The 17,558-nt window shown below is 41.2% G+C and overlaps 1 protein-coding gene across 2 annotated transcripts in view; it reads right to left on the bottom strand.

Annotated features, from left to right (window-relative positions):
• Window positions 1-7,955: 7,955 nt before the first annotated feature.
• LOC138971417 (2,5-dichloro-2,5-cyclohexadiene-1,4-diol dehydrogenase LinX-like) overlaps window positions 7,956-17,558 on the bottom strand; it is a 33,147-nt gene continuing 23,544 nt past the window's right edge. For both annotated transcript variants that reach the window (XM_070344153.1, XM_070344148.1), the window contains 2 exons: window positions 13,666-13,729; window positions 7,956-12,150 (listed from right to left, as the gene is read on the bottom strand). In XM_070344153.1, coding sequence (XP_070200254.1) covers window positions 11,983-12,150; window positions 13,666-13,729 — 232 coding nt within the window. In that variant the 3' untranslated portion in view covers window positions 7,956-11,982. The remainder of the gene's footprint in view (window positions 12,151-13,665; window positions 13,730-17,558) is intronic.

The raw sequence follows: 17,558 nt of genomic DNA, 5'->3' as shown, positions 1-17,558 counted from the left end.
TGGGCCTTTGATCGCAGTAGTTCTGGCAACTGGCATTGCCATCAAAAAGCCATCAATGGCCCAGTTCTGGCATGTTTATTGGGCTGTGCCTTTAACTTGAGATGCTTTTCCAGTGGAAGAAAGTTAAGCATTTTTAATTTCATATCTGTTGAGGCATTATCCTTTACGATGAGTTTGGCCGAGCGACGATAGAGAGAGTCTAACTTTTTCAAGTGGACATCACTGCTGCCATCCCAGAGCGTCGAAACATAATTAATGTGAGGCATTACATGAGCATGGTGGAACATATCCAGAGTCCTTCTGTCCGTAAATTGCTTTAACCTGGATAGGAGGAAAACGTTCTTGGCTACTTTCTTGCAAATATGCTGTAATTGTGCCTGCCACTTGAATTCACAATCAATAATTACCCCTAAAACGCGATGCTGTTGAACTTGTTCAATAGATTGCGTACCAATAGTAAGATTTAGTTTAAGTGGAGAAATCTGGTGTTTTTGTCTGGTTGCAATTACCATACTTTTAGTTTTTATTGGATGGACAAGCATAGCATTAGCACTACACCAGTTATTTACATCGTTTAAAGCTGTTTGAAGGGAGGACTCTATTACTGGAACAGACTTTCTACTTGCATGAAGAGAAGAATCGTCAGCAAAAAAATCCCTCCTTACATTACTATCAGAAATGTGCAGTGGCAGATCATTGATATACAGACAGAACAAGATCGGCCCAAGCACTGAACCTTGAGGCACCCCGCATTTCACAGTCTCCTCAGTAGATATTTTACAGTTTAGGGCAGTATATTGAGATCTGTCATGTAAATAGGAAGCAAAGAAGTTACACACTGAACTGTTTCTGACATACAACTGTAATTTCTTCAATAGAATTGAATGATCAACAAGATCAAACGCTTTTTTAAAGTCGAGAAACACAGCACCACTGATTTCAGATCAGTTTGTTGCAGACAACCAGGTGTCACATAGCGTGGTAAGGGCGCTGTGACAAGAGTGATTTGTTCGAAAACCAGACTGAAATTGATGGAAAAGGTTTCTGCTTTCTATGTACACGAGCAAACGTTTGTGAATATGTTTTTCCAATGGTTTGAATAAAATGGGTAATAAAGAAATGGGTCTAAAATTATTTGGGACGGATAAATTTCCGCCTTTATGGAGTGGAATTAATTTTGCTCTCTTTAACAAACTAGGTACAGTATTTTGCTTTATGCAGAGATTATACACATAGGTGAGTGGCTCCACAATATATGGTAGAGCTAATTTGGCCAAGTAAGGAGGAGTCTTATCAGGACCCATGGACTTTTTATTCTCGAGAGAGAGAGAGAGAGAGAGAGAGAGAGAGAGAGAGAGAGAGAGAGAGAGAGAGAGAGAGAGACGCTTGACGCTTTGGGAGTTTATTGTCCTCAGCTTTAAAAGCCCTTTAGACAAGGGGATATAATTTACAGAAGAAATAAACATAACCATCTCTGCAAACACATCCACACACACACTCCTCTCTCTCTCTCTCTCTTTCTCTTTTTCTCTCTCTCTCTCTCTCTCTCTCTCTCTCTCTCTCTCTCTCTCTCTCCCTCTGCCACACACACAAACGTACGCTCGCGCTCACACACGGATTCTTCCTCCCGGTTGCATAATCATCATACAATAATGCATTAAAATTCGTTAAAAAGTCTAAAAGCATCAAACACATCATTAAAACTTAAATCATTAAGAATGTTATGGGAACAGACCACCCATCTGTTGTTTACTTAATACTCTACAATGTACATTCTCTTTCTTCCATTTTTTTCTTCCTTATATCCAAAGCCATGGCAATAAAACATGCAAGTGGTCTCATCACTCTCAAATCACTCGATGCCAGCAGTCGAAACACCGTGTTCATGTCGGGCTGAGAGGACGCACATTCTAAAATTGCAAACTTTTGTCTCAAACTCGCATAACATTTACACTTGAAGAGGAAGTGGACTTGATCTTCTTAGACTTCTGGTTCCTCAGTACACAATGGACATAAGCAATTTTGTACTTGTTCATCAATTACAAACCACTGTTTATTGCTATACAACCCACATGTCCTCAGTCTGAATCTTGCAAAATTATCCCTTCTCCATCTATCCGTAATGCACAAATATTTCTCTGCTTGAAATGCACATTTGAAGGAATAAAACCACTTATACTTCACATTTTCTTCTATTTCAGAATGCCAATTCTGTTTATAACAACAAATAAGCCTGTCCTTAAATTGTCTCAAAAAATGCCTCTCCATTCCGACTCCTTGACTTAACCATACGAAGCCAAATCCATTCTCAACCAATACTTTCTTCACCTTTGTTGTCCAATTCTCTCTACCTGCCTCAGACTGTGCCAATAGCATTTTGTAAGCCTGCCTGCTAAGGCGTGTCATGGGCAACCTGGTCAACTTAATCCAGTACTTTATACACTTCACTGTTGTTCTAATAAACAGCGGGTAGCGACCAGTTTCTCCATAAACCATTTTGTTCAAAGAATGTAATGGCACATTTAAAAAGCGTTTTATTGCAAAGGTGTACACCTTTTCTATTGACTGAGCTTCATCTAAACCCCACACTTCTGCTGCATATGTCAATATAGGCTCGATCTGAGTGTCGAACATTTTCCAAAATAGACATGGGTCTGCTGTGTTCAACTTCCGCATGGTCTTCTGTATCGCCATGACACCTCTTTAACCTTTTGTGCTCAACTCATTTAAAACACCACTGATACTCAATTTTGTCGTAAACATCATACCCAAATATGTATATGAATTTGTTACTTTGAGTTCTTCTTTCCCGTAAATCCATTTTTCATTTGCAGATAAGTGCCCTCCTTTACGAAAAACCATGATATTTGTTTTATCCAAATTCACAGTGAGTGACAACCTGTCCGCTTCTTTTTTCAGATTAGTCAACTGGTTCTGCAGGCCTGTCACTGTGTTTGACAACAACACAACATCATCCGCAAAAAGCATTAAAAACAGTTCAATGGCACCAGGTACCAGCTGTATACCGTGTTTCCCCTTTTTGGACAATTGGACTGCTAATTCATTTATGAAGAATGAAAACATCAAGGGGCTCAGTAAGCACCCTTGTTTCACTCCTTTCGGGCAATCAAAATAACCGGAATACGCACATTTCTCACGCACGCATGCCTGTACTGACTTATACACACCTTGCAAAGCCTTAAACATTTTTCCATTAATGCCATTTTTTCTCAAAACAGTCCATAATGCATTTCTGTTCACGGAGTCAAACGCTTTTTTAAAATCTACGAAGGCTACGTACAGCTTCATGTTTCGGGCCAAGTGCTTCTGGACTACAGCATACAACGTAAAAATATGATCAACTGTGCTCGAAAACCAGCTTGCTCCTCGATCATTTTGTTTTCATCTTCTGACCAGTGTGTAAGACGTTTATTTAGGATGTGTGTATAGACTTTGCTCAGAACACTTGTTAAGGACACCCCACGGTAATTATCTGGTTGGTTCACGTCACCCTTCTTATGAATCGGTACAATAATGGATTTTGACCACTCTCTAGGGAAAGTTCCAGAATCAAACAGTGTGTTAAACAACTGTACCAAATAACTGAACACCACTTCATTTGCATTTTTAAGCATTTCACTGAGAATCATGTCCGGGCCAGCACTTTTTCCAGCTTTAAGGTTCTTTATAGCTGCTTGCACCTCATCTAAACTGATTTCATCGTTAAAAGGGGCCACTGGTTCTCCTTCATCTGTCCCATTTTGTTGTGGGGCGTTATCACTGTCTGTAGCATCGTGTGTTTTAAAAAGACCCGAGAAATGTTCAAACCATTGCTCCTTTGATATTTCATTATATATCACAGACTTTCTATTTAGGGACCGGATGGTTTGCCAAAAAGTCTTTGGGTCATTTGCTGCTTGTTTCAACTTTAACACTCTCTTTTCATCAAACTCTGCTTTTTTCTTTTCCAGGAGTTCTTTATAAACTTTTCGTTCTTGAACATATAGTTCACGGCAAGCTTCATATTCCTGCTTATTTACTCTCTTTAGTCTATTTAAAAACCTCTTTACAATAACCTTTTTTTGTCTGCATTCTTCATCGAACCATTCATTTACATGCTCCCTTTTCTTCCCAACAGTTCTAAACATACAAGCTGCTGCACTGTATAACCCCTTTTGGAAAATATCAATGGACGTATCCACATCTGAATTCAATGCAGTTTGGGCTTTGTGCACACACTGCTGGAAATCATCCGAATGTAACTCGTCTCTGTACCTTCCTGCATAATTTTCAGACCAAATTATTCGTTCTTCACCATTCTCTGTTTGCCCCTTCTTCTGTGCTGAGACTTTGGTATTTTGCCACACAAATTCCACAGGTAAATGCCATGAATCAATGCGATCACCAACCTTCAAATCGCACTCTGTGAAAGACAAATCTTCTGACATAAGAACATAGTCTATCACACTGCTCCCGTGTGGCGAGACGAACGTGAATTCGCCGTCAGCATCACTTTTGCAAAACCCATTCATAATAACACAATCAAACATAAAACATAAGTTTAGAAGAGAATTCCCAAAATTGTTCTTTATAGTGTCTTTCGATCCTCTCTCAATGCATTCGTCATCATCGTCAAAACCTGGGGTGTAAATAAACGTTTCTTCAAACTTCGCCGGCTGCACACGCCCTGTCCTTGCGTTCAGGTCACCGCATATCATAACATACACGTCTTCTTCTCTTAGAGCCTGCATCATATTTTCTTCTAAAATCACTACACCGTCCTTTAGTTCAATTGAGTCATAGACAGGGCTATTTTCTGGTGCAACGTAACACGCGATCAGCATGACATCTTTGTCAACATTAAACACAGACTTATCAATCCTAACCCACACAGTATTACGGCAATCCATTTTCACCTCTTTCACAAATTTCGACAGAGCTTTGCGAATCAGAAGCAGTACGCCACCAGAATGTCTACCCTGTCGCGACAGTTTGTATGCTGGAGCAATGAATTTGGAATAATCTGGGAACACTCCATTAAAATCAAACGATTCACCAATAAAAGTTTCTGTCAAACAAGCAATGTCGAAAGATTCGACGTACTGTATAAAAGAAACGTCAGTCAGTTTTTTTAAAAGGTTTTCTACATTGTAAACGAGAAAGGTTGTTTCACCTGGGTGGTCGTTCGTATCCTATCTACGAATTCTTTCTGACCTGCGTGGTTGGAAGTTGCTATTACTGTCAGTGTCAGTGTGTCGGTGACGATCAGCCTGCCGTGGCTGCGCTGGTTTGCTCCAAAAGTCCCGTATACCCGTCTGTTTAGGGCCACTGCCACCACTGTCAGGCTCCGCACGTGCCGAGTGTTGTGAGTTGCCCGTGCGTTGAGAGTTGTGACTGCCCCTGTTGTTGTTGACATGCCGAGTAGGGGAATCCCCCTGCCGTCTATCTCTCCACTCTGCTCGTTGCCCTCGACCCGCGTTGACCCCGTTGTTTGCATGGTCAGCTGTGCGATCAGGAGAAGTTGTGTCCCTTGTGTCGTCTGCTGCGGCGACCTCCGAGTAACTCCTGCTGTCAGGCCGTCTCGGTCCAACTGTCAGCTTGCCCTTCTTGAAGAACGCTGCCTTCCCCTCCTTCTTTGCCTCGGCAACAATCCTTGCCTGGTTCTTCGTCAGGTCATTTGCGACGCGCACCCCTCTCCTCTCAAGAGCATCTCTGAAACTGCGGTCCGTAATGACCGACATCTTGTCCCTCCAGCGACTAAACTTAATGATCATTGGCTTGGGTGCTCCATTCCTGCTTTCTCCGACTCTGTGGGCTCGAGCAATGTCCTCCTCTCTCCATCTCTTTTGTCCTTCAACGCTATTCAGTACTTCAACCACAGCATTAGCACATGTGTCATAACTCTCCCACTCTCGATCTCCCCTGTGCGGTATGCCATACATCCGTAAGTTGTCTCGTCTGGAAAACTCCTCTAATCTGTCCATTTCTATGTAAAGTGTTTCAATATCCTCCTTCACACTTTGAACCTCTGATAATACGTTCGCTCTTTCGTCACTTTGTCTGTGCTCGGCCGTAAAGAGGTCCTTGATGTCGTCTTTGTTGGCTTGCACCGTAGACGCTAGCTTTTGGCTGTTATTCTCTATCCTGTCACACCGTCTGTCAATCTCCTCGCATCTGCCTTTGACCAGTCCTATGTCTTTTTTGATGGAACCAAGATCACTCCTCATCAGGTTTATACTGGCTTCAAGTGACTGGAATCTGTCCCCTTTTCAGAATCTGAGTTGACATTTCTGGCGTTACGCTACTGTCAGTAGGCCTATCCGCAACAGTTTGGGAAAGTGTTTGAGTACTTACAGCCTGACCGTCTTTGTCACTGTTGTTTGTTTCTGTAGAACTGCCATGAAGTTCGTCGTTTTTCTCCTGTTGCAAGGTGTCACTTGTGAGAGGCCCAGGGTTACTCTCCACATCGCCACAGCACAAGAGGTAATGAGCGACAAAAACAAACAGTAGCACATCCAGTTTGTTTCTCACTGTCACAACACTGACACGCATTTTCACAGCGAACTTTGCACGCCTCTCCATGAAACAGAGAAATGTCGTCACGAACTGACCACACGCCGCACGAAAACACAGATTGTGCACCGGCATTTCTGCAAAATGGCTTGATATTTATACCGGCGTGACCAGCGGTCAATCTTCTAGCGATCTGTGCCTGAATTAAAAGACTTTGGAGAACTCTGTAGCAGTCATTCCTGAAAATCCTCCTACCAGACACGCATGTAAAATTTTTGCTGCGTGTCGCTGCAGTGAGCACAGTTCAACCGTGCGTGCGTGCCGAGAGAGAGAGAGAGAGAGAGAGAGAGAGAGAGAGAGAGAGAGAGAGAGAGAGAGAGAGAGAGAGAGAGAACAAGAACAAGAACAAGAACAATTCTTTATTTTACGAGGGTAATAGAGTAAGCAGTGATCTGCTTTTTTACATCTGGCCCTCGCCCTAAAGAGGAACTAGTCTAAAATTGCTAAAGAATAAGCAAGTAAAGAAAACAAACTACTGCTACATGATTATAATAGAAATGAAAGTAAGAACATATCATCAATTTACATACAATACATTGCTTAAATGAAAAATGTAAGTTCATTTGACATGAGTTAAGAATTATAGAGTAGATTGCACTGACGCAACAACGTTGTAAGTGCCATGCCCATTGACATACACTGCATTCGAAAGAATCAGTGTACAGTCGAGACCGGATGTAAGAAAGTCGTCGGGACCCACTTTTTGTCTTTCATACATCCGGTCTTTACTAAATCCGGTTAACCGGATGTATGAAAATATTGTGGATTGACTTTCATACATCCGGCCACGCGTCTGTTACTTGATAAAAGTAGGTTTTTTTTCATATCATGTTTGTATTTATTTGTTTTTTATGTTTAAATTTTTTGATACATATCCTTGTTAGAAGAAAAGGTTTGTGAATAACAAGTGGAAAAGTACATGTACTTACATACACTGACACAGTCAGGACAACCGATAGAAAGAGCAACTGTTTGTGTAAGGAACTGTTCTGCTTTGCATAAGGCCGTGCACTCTCCGCCCCCCCCCCCCCCCCCCCCCCGTCCGTCTGTGTGTGTGTGTGCGCGTACGTGCGCTCGCGCGCACGTGTGTGTGTGTGTGTGTGTGTGTGTGTGTGTGTTTGTGTGTGGCTCAACTGTATTGTGTGTGTTCCCTCCACAACCCTTTTGCGCTTTTGACAATTTTTTTGGTCGTGGAAGCTTTGTAATGACCGTTGGCGTAGCAAATAACATTTTCTGAGCTCTCTCTCTCTCTCTCTCTCTCTCTCTCTCTCTCTCTCTCTCTCTCTCTCTCTCTCTCTCTCTCTCTCTCTCTCCCCAAAACGCACACATTTATAACACACACACACACACACACGCGCGCGAACTGAATACAAAAAAGTGAGTTAAACTTAAAACCAGTTTAATGGATTAAAACAACAACAACAACAACATAAAAAACAAGTCGCGTAAGGCGAAAATACAACATTTAGTCAAGTAGCTGTCGAACTCACAGAATGAAACTGAACGCAATGCAACGCAGCAAGACCGTATACTCGTAGCATCGTCAGTTCACCGCTCACGGCATAGGCAGTGAAATTGACAAGAAGAGCGGGGTAGTAGTTGCGCTGGGAAGGATAGCACGCTTTTCTGTACCTCTCTTCGTTTTAACTTTCTGAGCGTGTTTTTAATGCAAACATATCATATCTATATGTTTTTGGAATCAGAAACCGACAAGGAATAAGATGAAAGTGTTTTTAAATTGATTTGGAAAATTTAATTTTGATAATAATTTTTATATATTTAATTTTCAGAGCTTCTTTTTAATCCGAACATAACATATTTGTATGTTTTTGGAATCAGCAAATTATGGAGAATAAGATAAACGTAAATTTGGATCGTTTTATAAAAAACATATTTTTTTTACAATTTTCAGATTTTTAATGACCAAAGTCATTAATTAATTGTTAAGCCACCAAGCTGAAATGCAATACCGAAGTCCGGGCTTCGTCGAACATTACCCGACGAAAATTTCAACCAATTTGGTTGAAAAATGAGGGCGTGACAGTGCCGCCTCAACTTTCACGAAAAGCCGGATATGACGTCATCAAAGACATTTATCAAAAAAATGAAAAAAACGTCTGAGGATATCATACCCAGAAACTCTCCTGTCAAATTTCATAAAGATCGGTCCAGTAGTTTAGTCTGAATCGCTCTACACACACACAGAGACACACACACACACACACACGCACATACACCACGACCCTCGTCTCGATTCCCCCCTCTACGTTAAAACATTTAGTCAAAACTTGACTAAATGTAAAAACTGAGTCACACCCACGACCAATGCCTCTGGTTCTAATTGTACAAAAAAATGCCTTCCTGGGCTATTATGGCTCTTCAGTCATGACACATTTATAACAGGCTAAAATGACTGAATAGACAAACAAAACAGATTATTAATGGAGTTAAACATAAAATCAGTTTAATGGATAAAATCAACAACAACAACAACAACAACAAGAACATAAAAACAACAACATAAAATACAACAAAATAAAATACAACAACATAAAATACAACAACATAAAAAAAAACATAAAAAGATAACAACTGATTTTAAGGCGCCCAGACAATGTCAACACTTTACGTTTGCCTGTAGCTTTCGCTTTGCGGTCCGCCATTTTGCAAGTTCGAGTCGCTATGGAAGGGAAATTACTCTTACAACGCTTTGGTGACTTGGGTCTACTTTCGTTTTCTTACAACCGGTCTTGCAACAACGCATTTGTGCTGCTCGGGACCAGAGATTTGCTTTCATACAACCGGACTTTTATACATCCGATTTTCATACAACCGGAAAATTCTAAGTAATAACAAAGAGTAGCTTCTGCCGGGACCCTGCCTACCCCTTTCACACATCCAGACTTTCATACATCCGGTGTTTTATACATCCGGTCTATACTGTATATAAAAATAATAATACATTGTTAAAAAGCACCGGTTGTTGGTTTTAACAACCATTCTAGCGACAACAGATGTTTATTTATACTTCATGAGATAAGACATAGGCCTATATCTGGTCTTAAAAACGTTTGTGCTGCTAGTTTGCCGTAGGATTGTCGGAAGAGTGTTCCAGAGACTGCTACCTGAATAGACTAAACTAGATTTGAATAGGTCAATCCTAGGCAGAGGCATGTTCAGTCTCATCAATTGGCGTGAAGTTTTTAACGTGAATTTGGAAAATATGGTTTGAGGTACACATCCATGAATAATTTTATGCATAAGGGTACCTTTATTATAACTTAGCCTTGTCTTCAGAGGAAGAGAGAGAGAGAGAGAGAGAGAGAGAGAGAGAGAGAGAGAGAGAGAGAGAGAGAGAGAGAGACAGTAAGAGAGAGACAGTTACAAAGGGCGTTGAGAAGGAAGAAAAGTCAAGAGAGAGAGAGAGAGAGGGTGGAGAGAGAGAAAGAGAGAGAGAGACAGAGAGACATAGAGAGAGAGCGAGAGAGAGAGAGAGAGGGAGAGAGAGAGAGAGAGAGAGAGAGAGAGAGAGAGAGAGAGAGAGAGAGAGAGAGAGAGAGAGAGTTACAACGGGCGTTGAGAAGAAAGAAAAGTCAAAAATGATATAGTGCAACTGATACGACTTGGCATACACAATTGAAGAAACAAGAGAAAGGGGCCTGGCACATAGCTTGAAGGTACATACATGTACATTCTTTCTCGCCTCACTCATCGTGTCAGCCACCATACATCTTAATATGCCTTTACATGGGAAATGAACATCCTTCAACTTGAACAAAACCATCCTTCAAGAAAAAAAGGACATTCTTCAGCTTGAACAAGAGCATCCTTCAACTAGAACAAGAACATCCTTCAACTAGAACATCCTTCAACTAGAACAAGGGCATCCTTCAACTACAACAAGAACATCCTTCAACTAGAACAAGAACATCCTTCAACTAGAACATCCTTCAACTAGAACAAGGGCATCCTTCAACTAGAACAAGAAGATCCTTCATCTAGAACATCCTTCAACAGGAACAAGGGCATCCTTCAACTAGAACATCCTTCAACTAGAACATCCTTCAACTAGAACAAGAACATCCTTCAACTAGAACATCCTTCAACTAGAACAAGAACATCCTTCAACTAGAACAAGAACATCCTTCAACTAGAACATCCGTCAACTAGAACAAGGGCATCCTTCAACTAGAACAAGAAGATCCTTCATCTAGAACATCCTTCAACAGGAACAAGGGCATCCTTCAACTAGAACAAGAACATCCTTCAACTAGAACAAGAACATCCTTCAACTAGAACATCCTTCAACTGGAACAAGGGCATCCTTCAACTAGAACAAGGGCATCCTTCAACTAGAACAAGAACATCCTTCAACTGGAACAAGGGCATCCTTCATCTAGAACATCCTTCAACTAGAACAAGGGCATCCTTCAACTAGAACAAGGGCATCCTTCAACTAGAACATCCTTCAACTAGAACAAGGGCATCCTTCAACTAGAACAAGAACATTCTTCATCTAGAACATCCTTCAACTAGAACAAGGGCATCCTTCAACTAGAACAAGAACATCCTTCATCTAGAACATCCTTCAACTAGAACAAGGGCATCCTTCAACTAGAACAAGAACATCCTTCATCTAGAATATCCTTCAACTGAAACAAGGGCATCCTTGAACTAGAACAAGGGCATCCTTCAACTAGGACAAGAGCATTCTTCAACTGGAACAAAGCATCCTTCATCCTGGACAAGAGCATCCTTCAACATGGACAAGAGCATCCTTCATCCTGGACAAGAGCATCCTTCAACTAGGACAAGAGCATCCTTCATCCTGGACAAAAACATCCTTCATCCTGGAAAGAACATCCTTCAACTAGAACAAGAACATCCTTCAACTAGAACAAGAACATTCTTCAATTAGAACAAGAGCATCCTTCAGCTAGAACAAGAACATTCTTCAATTAGAACAAGAACATCCTTCAATTAGAACAAGAGCATCCTTCAGCTAGAACAAGAACATTCTTCTACTTTAACTCCTTCCACTTGAACACATACAGCGCCCTGGCTATTTTCTGTGCGCAGTGAAAATTGTGTGGTTTGTAAGTGACACGAGTGTCAACATGCGGATGTGTGTGTGTGTGTGTGTGTGTGTGTGTGTGTGTGTGTCTGTGTGTCTGTGTGCGTGCGTGCGTGCGTGTGTGCGTGCGCGCGCGCGTGTGTGTGTGTGTGTGTGTGTGTGTGTTTTAATTAGGAAATAATTAATAAATAAAATAAAAAGCTCTTCACAGAAAGAACTCAGGCTGCTAATTTTTGGTAAGCTTACAATTTTAGGAATGGCCTTAACGTATGGAAAAGCCTGGTCATATCTGAGATGGTGAGCCACGGGAAGGACTGTGTCTTAATAACAGATAGTTAAAATTTGATTTCCCCCTTAGCGTATCTTCCCCCTCCATCCACCACCAACAGCTCTCCTGTGATGAAGGAGCTTTTGTCCGAAGCCAGGAATGCGATTGCGCGAGCGACGTCTTCCGGTTCGCCCGTTCGCGGAACAGGATAGGTCTTCGCAATACTCTCGAGGAACTGGAATGAATCAAATGATGAACAATCTAAAGGTAAACAAGAGGCGAAGCCATCAAGGCTCACGTAAGAAATCGACAAACAGTGACACAAACTCAATCACTCCGTCACACATACACACACACACACACACACACACACACACACACACACACACACACACACACACACACACACACACACACACACACACACACACACACAGAAAGAGCATAGGTGAAACTGTGCAAGAAAGCGAGACACTAGATCTAGATCTGTCTGTCTGCATGTAGCCTACTTACAGGGACACGACTGCCAACTAGTCTCGGCCCGCTCAAAATAATAATGACCAAGACTTTCAGTACTTCCTTCGCGTGACGTCTAACCCTCTTACGTCATAATGTGACGTCAATGTAATGTGACGTCTTCAAATGTTAGAGTTTCTACCACAGACATACACACGCACGCACGCACATACGCACGCACGCACGCACAGACAGACAAAGTTATGATCGCATAAGCTACACTTACGTGAGCCAAAAACACAACAGCAGCAACTTAAATGGAGTGTAACATTCAAGAACATTGTCCCAAACAAAATCTCTCCGTCAACATTCTGCAATGTAAGTTATGTTCCTTGAATATTACAATGAGGTACAAATGCGATTTTCCGATCGAATGTCAAAGTCAAAATTATTGCTTTTCATTACGTTTTGTCTTATTTTCAACACACTGCATCAGTTCTCTTTGTCTGCAAAGTTTAGGAAGCTGCAATTTGGCTGCTTCCTTGAACTTGGGACATTACCATACTTGGCTTTACTGGAGTAACTGGTTACCAGACTTCTCCATACATTTTAACAACAAAGAAATCAATATATACATGTATAAAAGATCAAAGTGGTGAAAGAAACAACTAAAAGACAGCAGATAATTTCTTCCAAGATTATAAAACAAAAATTCTTAGCAGTGCAAAAGAGAGATACGAGTGAAATATCCCTTCACAGTGTGTGTGTGTGTGTGTGTGTGTGTGTGTGTGTGTGTGTGTGTGTGTGTGTGTGTGTGTGTGTGTGTGTGTGTGAGCTGTTTATTGAAATTGTAAAGCGCTTGGAGCTGTGAATCGGGACATGCGCTATACAAAAGTGATTTAAAATTATTATTATTATTATTCACAGGAGGGGGCGTATTGTAGACACAATTCTAGTCCAGAGGAGGACCATTGTTTTACCACCAAGACCAGACACGTGTTTCGACACTTTTATGTAATGCGCGTCAGTGTTCATGTTTGCTTGAAGTTGTGCGTGAGTGCGTGAAGGGAGGGAAGGGAGCGAGTGCTTTTATGTGGGTATGAAGGCTTATCTTGTGTTTGTCTGCGTGTGTTTGTGTATGTGTATGTGTGTGTGTGTGTGTGTGTGTGTGTGTGTGTGTGTGTGGTTGTGTGTGTGTGTGTGGGTGTGTGGGTGTGTGTATGTGAGTGAAAAAAAACCGCTTCTGAGTATAATAATAAAAGAATAATTTTAAAAAGTGCCAAGATCTTCTCACCACTTCAGCCTGTTGGTTGTCCATGCCGATCCCCCTGAAGATTTCTGAGTGACAGACTCCGGGACTGAAAAGGACATGGCACAGTCAGACAAAATTATGATATATCAGACGCTATCATGAAAATAATCACACACAATTATGATATCAGACACTATGATGATACAAATCAGACATAATTATGATAAAAGACACTATTATGTTCACAATCAGACAGTGTTTGTATCAATGATTTGTCTGTAGAAATGCGAAGTCGTGAATATTTTGGACGCAAGTGAACAATCCTATGACGGGTTTTTAAAACTTTCCCCAGAACATAGCATAACATCTGAACAAATGCCTACTACAATCCAACATTTTACGCGAAGTACGTCCAATATGTTGACATAATATACAGCAAGTTTTTCAAGCAGTCTACCCCGTCGTTGCTGAAATACAGTGCTTTTTGTCATGGCGCCCCTTACAATTGCCGCAAAACCTCCCGTTCAGTTTTGATCCCTCATGCGATAGACACCTGCATCAGTAGGAATTGCATAGCACAAGAAATACGCAAGCCAGCTAAACAAAATATGTTCTGGATACAGAATTGATTCGACTTTCTCCTCGTGTGTAAAATGTGCCAATTTTTCCCCATTATGATATTTTGTCGATTTTTCATTGACCAGTCCCTTCCGTTTTGTCACGTCGATTTTGGGGGTACCCTAATTTGAGCGGCGGTCACGTCCCTGTTAAAAACATCTTTGATCGGAAAGGGGTGCCAGATATTCAAATGAACGGCCTTAAAAAATGGCATAGAAAGTTTGAATGAATTCGAAATGACACAGGAAAAAATGCTGTAATTGGGGTGCGAAATTTTTCGCAATATTTGTTTTGCTTAGTTTATAATGAAATATCAGACACTACGGTGATAACGATCAGACAAACGTATGATATAGTTTTGATATCAAACACAACGATGCAATTATGATATAATTATGATTTCAGATACCAAGATACAAGAAACTGTGATTTTTTGTTTGTTTGTTTGTTTGCTTAACGCCCAGCCGACCACGAAGGGCCATATCAGGGCGGTGCTGCTTTGACGTATAGGCCCATTGCAGAAACTCAAGTTATCAACAGCATTTCTACTCGGCGCGCGCGGTATGAGAATCACGGGTCGTAACTCTCTGGAATTGGTCATCCGCCGCCATGTTGGATGCCTTGCACGATCTCTGACAGTGCTTGAGCGTTGGGTGGCGACTCGACAAAAGTGAAAATGACACGTTGTGTGGCCAAAAACTGCAGTCAGCAGGCACACTTTAGGATCCCTAAAGTTGTTTACCATCAGGGTGACAACTGGAAGGAAGTTACTGAGCGGAGAAGACGATTATAACTGGTTATTTTTTGCTGTGTGCAGTGCGCTAATCAACAATTGTCCATCGGTTGTGCCTTTAGAGTGAACACTGTGATAGGATGCTTTGAAAATTATACTTTGCAGTAGTTACCTGAGCTGCATTGTACCTCATTTGCCTGTCTTGAGAGCTTTATCTTGTGAATTTTGGTGCACTGTCTGCATGGTAATTTGAGATAAAGAATAAATAAATGAATATAATAATGTTGCTTTACTTTTTATGTTGTGCTGTTGTGTTAAAAAGGCAGATCCCCTTTGGACTCATGCATGCACAGTTTTCTTCATTTTGTCTGCATACACAGTGAAATACGCAAAAAGAACAAGAGTGCAATGAAGAAAACTAACAAAGACGGCATCCAATATGGCGGCGCGAAGAGAGTATGAGCGGAGTTGTGCCCCTTAGGGCTAAAGCTAGCCGATCCATTTGATAACGTCACGCCGAGTAAGAAGAATGAATTGGACCTATAACGTGCGCCACACACAAGACAGAAGTCGCAGCACAGGCTTCATGTCTCACCCAGTCACATTATTCTGACACCGGACCAACCAGTCCTAGCACTAACCCCATAATGCCAGACGCCAATTTTAAAGTCTTAGGTATGACCCGGCCGGGGTTCGAACCCACGACCTCCCGATCACGGGGCGGACGCCGTACCACTAGGCCAACCGTGCCGGTAGAAACTGTGATGATAACAATCAGACAAAATTATGACATAATTGCATCGTTGTGTTTGATATCAAAACTATATCATACGTTTGTCTGATCGTTATCACCGTAGGTCGAGATTTTGATATCACTGTCTCAACAGACCATAGCAGAAGATATCATAACACAGTCCGTCAATATTGGGTACTATTATAGTACTTAATAAACCAATGATGACCTCTTGCTACCGACAAACTGCGTCGAATGCGCTTTGAATGTTTCACGAACAAAGGGAAGAAAATAAGAGAGAGAGAGAGAGAGAAACAGAAAGAGAGAGAGAGAGAAACAGAGAGACAGAGAGAGACAGATACAGCCGGAGAGAGAACTTTTGAACTTTGAACTTTATTTATTTATCGAGGGTAACAGAATAAGCAATGTATAAGGGAAAGTCGCCAATCCCGGAACAGTCGGCCAACTTGGAACACCTCAATATGCGATCAACGGGGAACAATTCATGAACAATTGTTTTGCAGAAATGTCTAGTGACATTCCTTGATATTATTCCAGCAAAAAAAAATGACTACCGCGGCAAAACCCAAAAAATGGTACGTTTTTTAAACTTTTCTTCCTTCTTCTTCTTATTTCTACCGTCTACAATTCGTATTATTACTCTTTATCTATATACGTTCACGTAAAGTGTTGATTGCTGTGATAAACCTTCATAGATTTGCAATAACTTGAACGGAAAAAAATATTTGAAACGTCACGTGTATCCAACAGAAAAACGCGAAATCCATGCAGGTGCCATGCGGCAATGATGGAACACATAAGAGAGGCAAACATGGAACAGTGTTCCAGCTTTGCCGCATTCTGTTCCATCTTACCCTCATCAAACAATAAAAAGAACACTGCTGTTTTATTCACGTATTCAATTCTCTTTTCGGTTTTGTTGTGTTTTTTCTTTCTATAAGTTTTATTGAATGATTGATTGATTTGTTTGACAGTATTATGAGACCCGAACGGCGGTGGTTACCAGAAGAAATGGGCTGCGCTTTGTCGGCAGTGAAAAACGGAGATATGGGTTTGGGGTGCGCATCAAGAGCATATGGTGTTACTGTCACAACTCTTAAAAGTCATTTAGAACGAAACAAACAAATTTGCAAAAGAAGAAGTAAAGTTCACAGGAAGACCTTCTACATTAACACCAGAGATAGAACAAGAACTAATCAATAGCATTCTTGAAGCTGAAATAAATTTGCCAACGTCACCCCCATCGTTGTTTTGTACACTGGACATGGAGATTCTGGTTATTATGATTGCTTGGTGTCAGCAGCAAATGTAAGCTTACCTGCTGCTGATGTCCTGCAACGCACAACCACAAGCTCGTCGAAGAGATCATCACGAAAAAAACAATCTTCTCCTTACAAGCAAAAGCTGGAGATTTCACTTGCAAAAAGGCGTGCAGGTCAACAGAAAAGAGGAAAGAATGAAGCTACAAAATCTTCTGCTCAGAGAAACAAGAGGGGAATATCTTCTGATCAGAGGGGAAAAAGGAGAACATTCTCGACGATGCGTTCTATCCCGGGGGAAAGCACTTGGTACTGCTTCATGTGTGGCACCAACTCCCCTGAGAACATGATACAGTGCCAGAGGTGCACACAGTGGTCACACGAGGACTGCGCTGACAGCAGCGGACAAAAGGACTTCGAAATCTGTACTTAGGCCAAAAAAATATAGTCTGTTTACGGTAACATAGACCAAAAAAATAGGATCGGTAGGTCGGGATTTTTATTTATTTATTTTTTTTTTCTTCCAAAAACCATATTTTTACGTTATTTTGCTTCTATTTTTTTTCTTCTT

Source organism: Littorina saxatilis, linkage group LG1 (genome assembly GCF_037325665.1).
Source record: "Littorina saxatilis isolate snail1 linkage group LG1, US_GU_Lsax_2.0, whole genome shotgun sequence".
Taxonomy (NCBI): domain Eukaryota; kingdom Metazoa; phylum Mollusca; class Gastropoda; order Littorinimorpha; family Littorinidae; genus Littorina; species Littorina saxatilis.
Note: the sequence above shows the minus strand (reverse complement) of the source record. Positions and strands in the feature narration are given on the sequence as shown.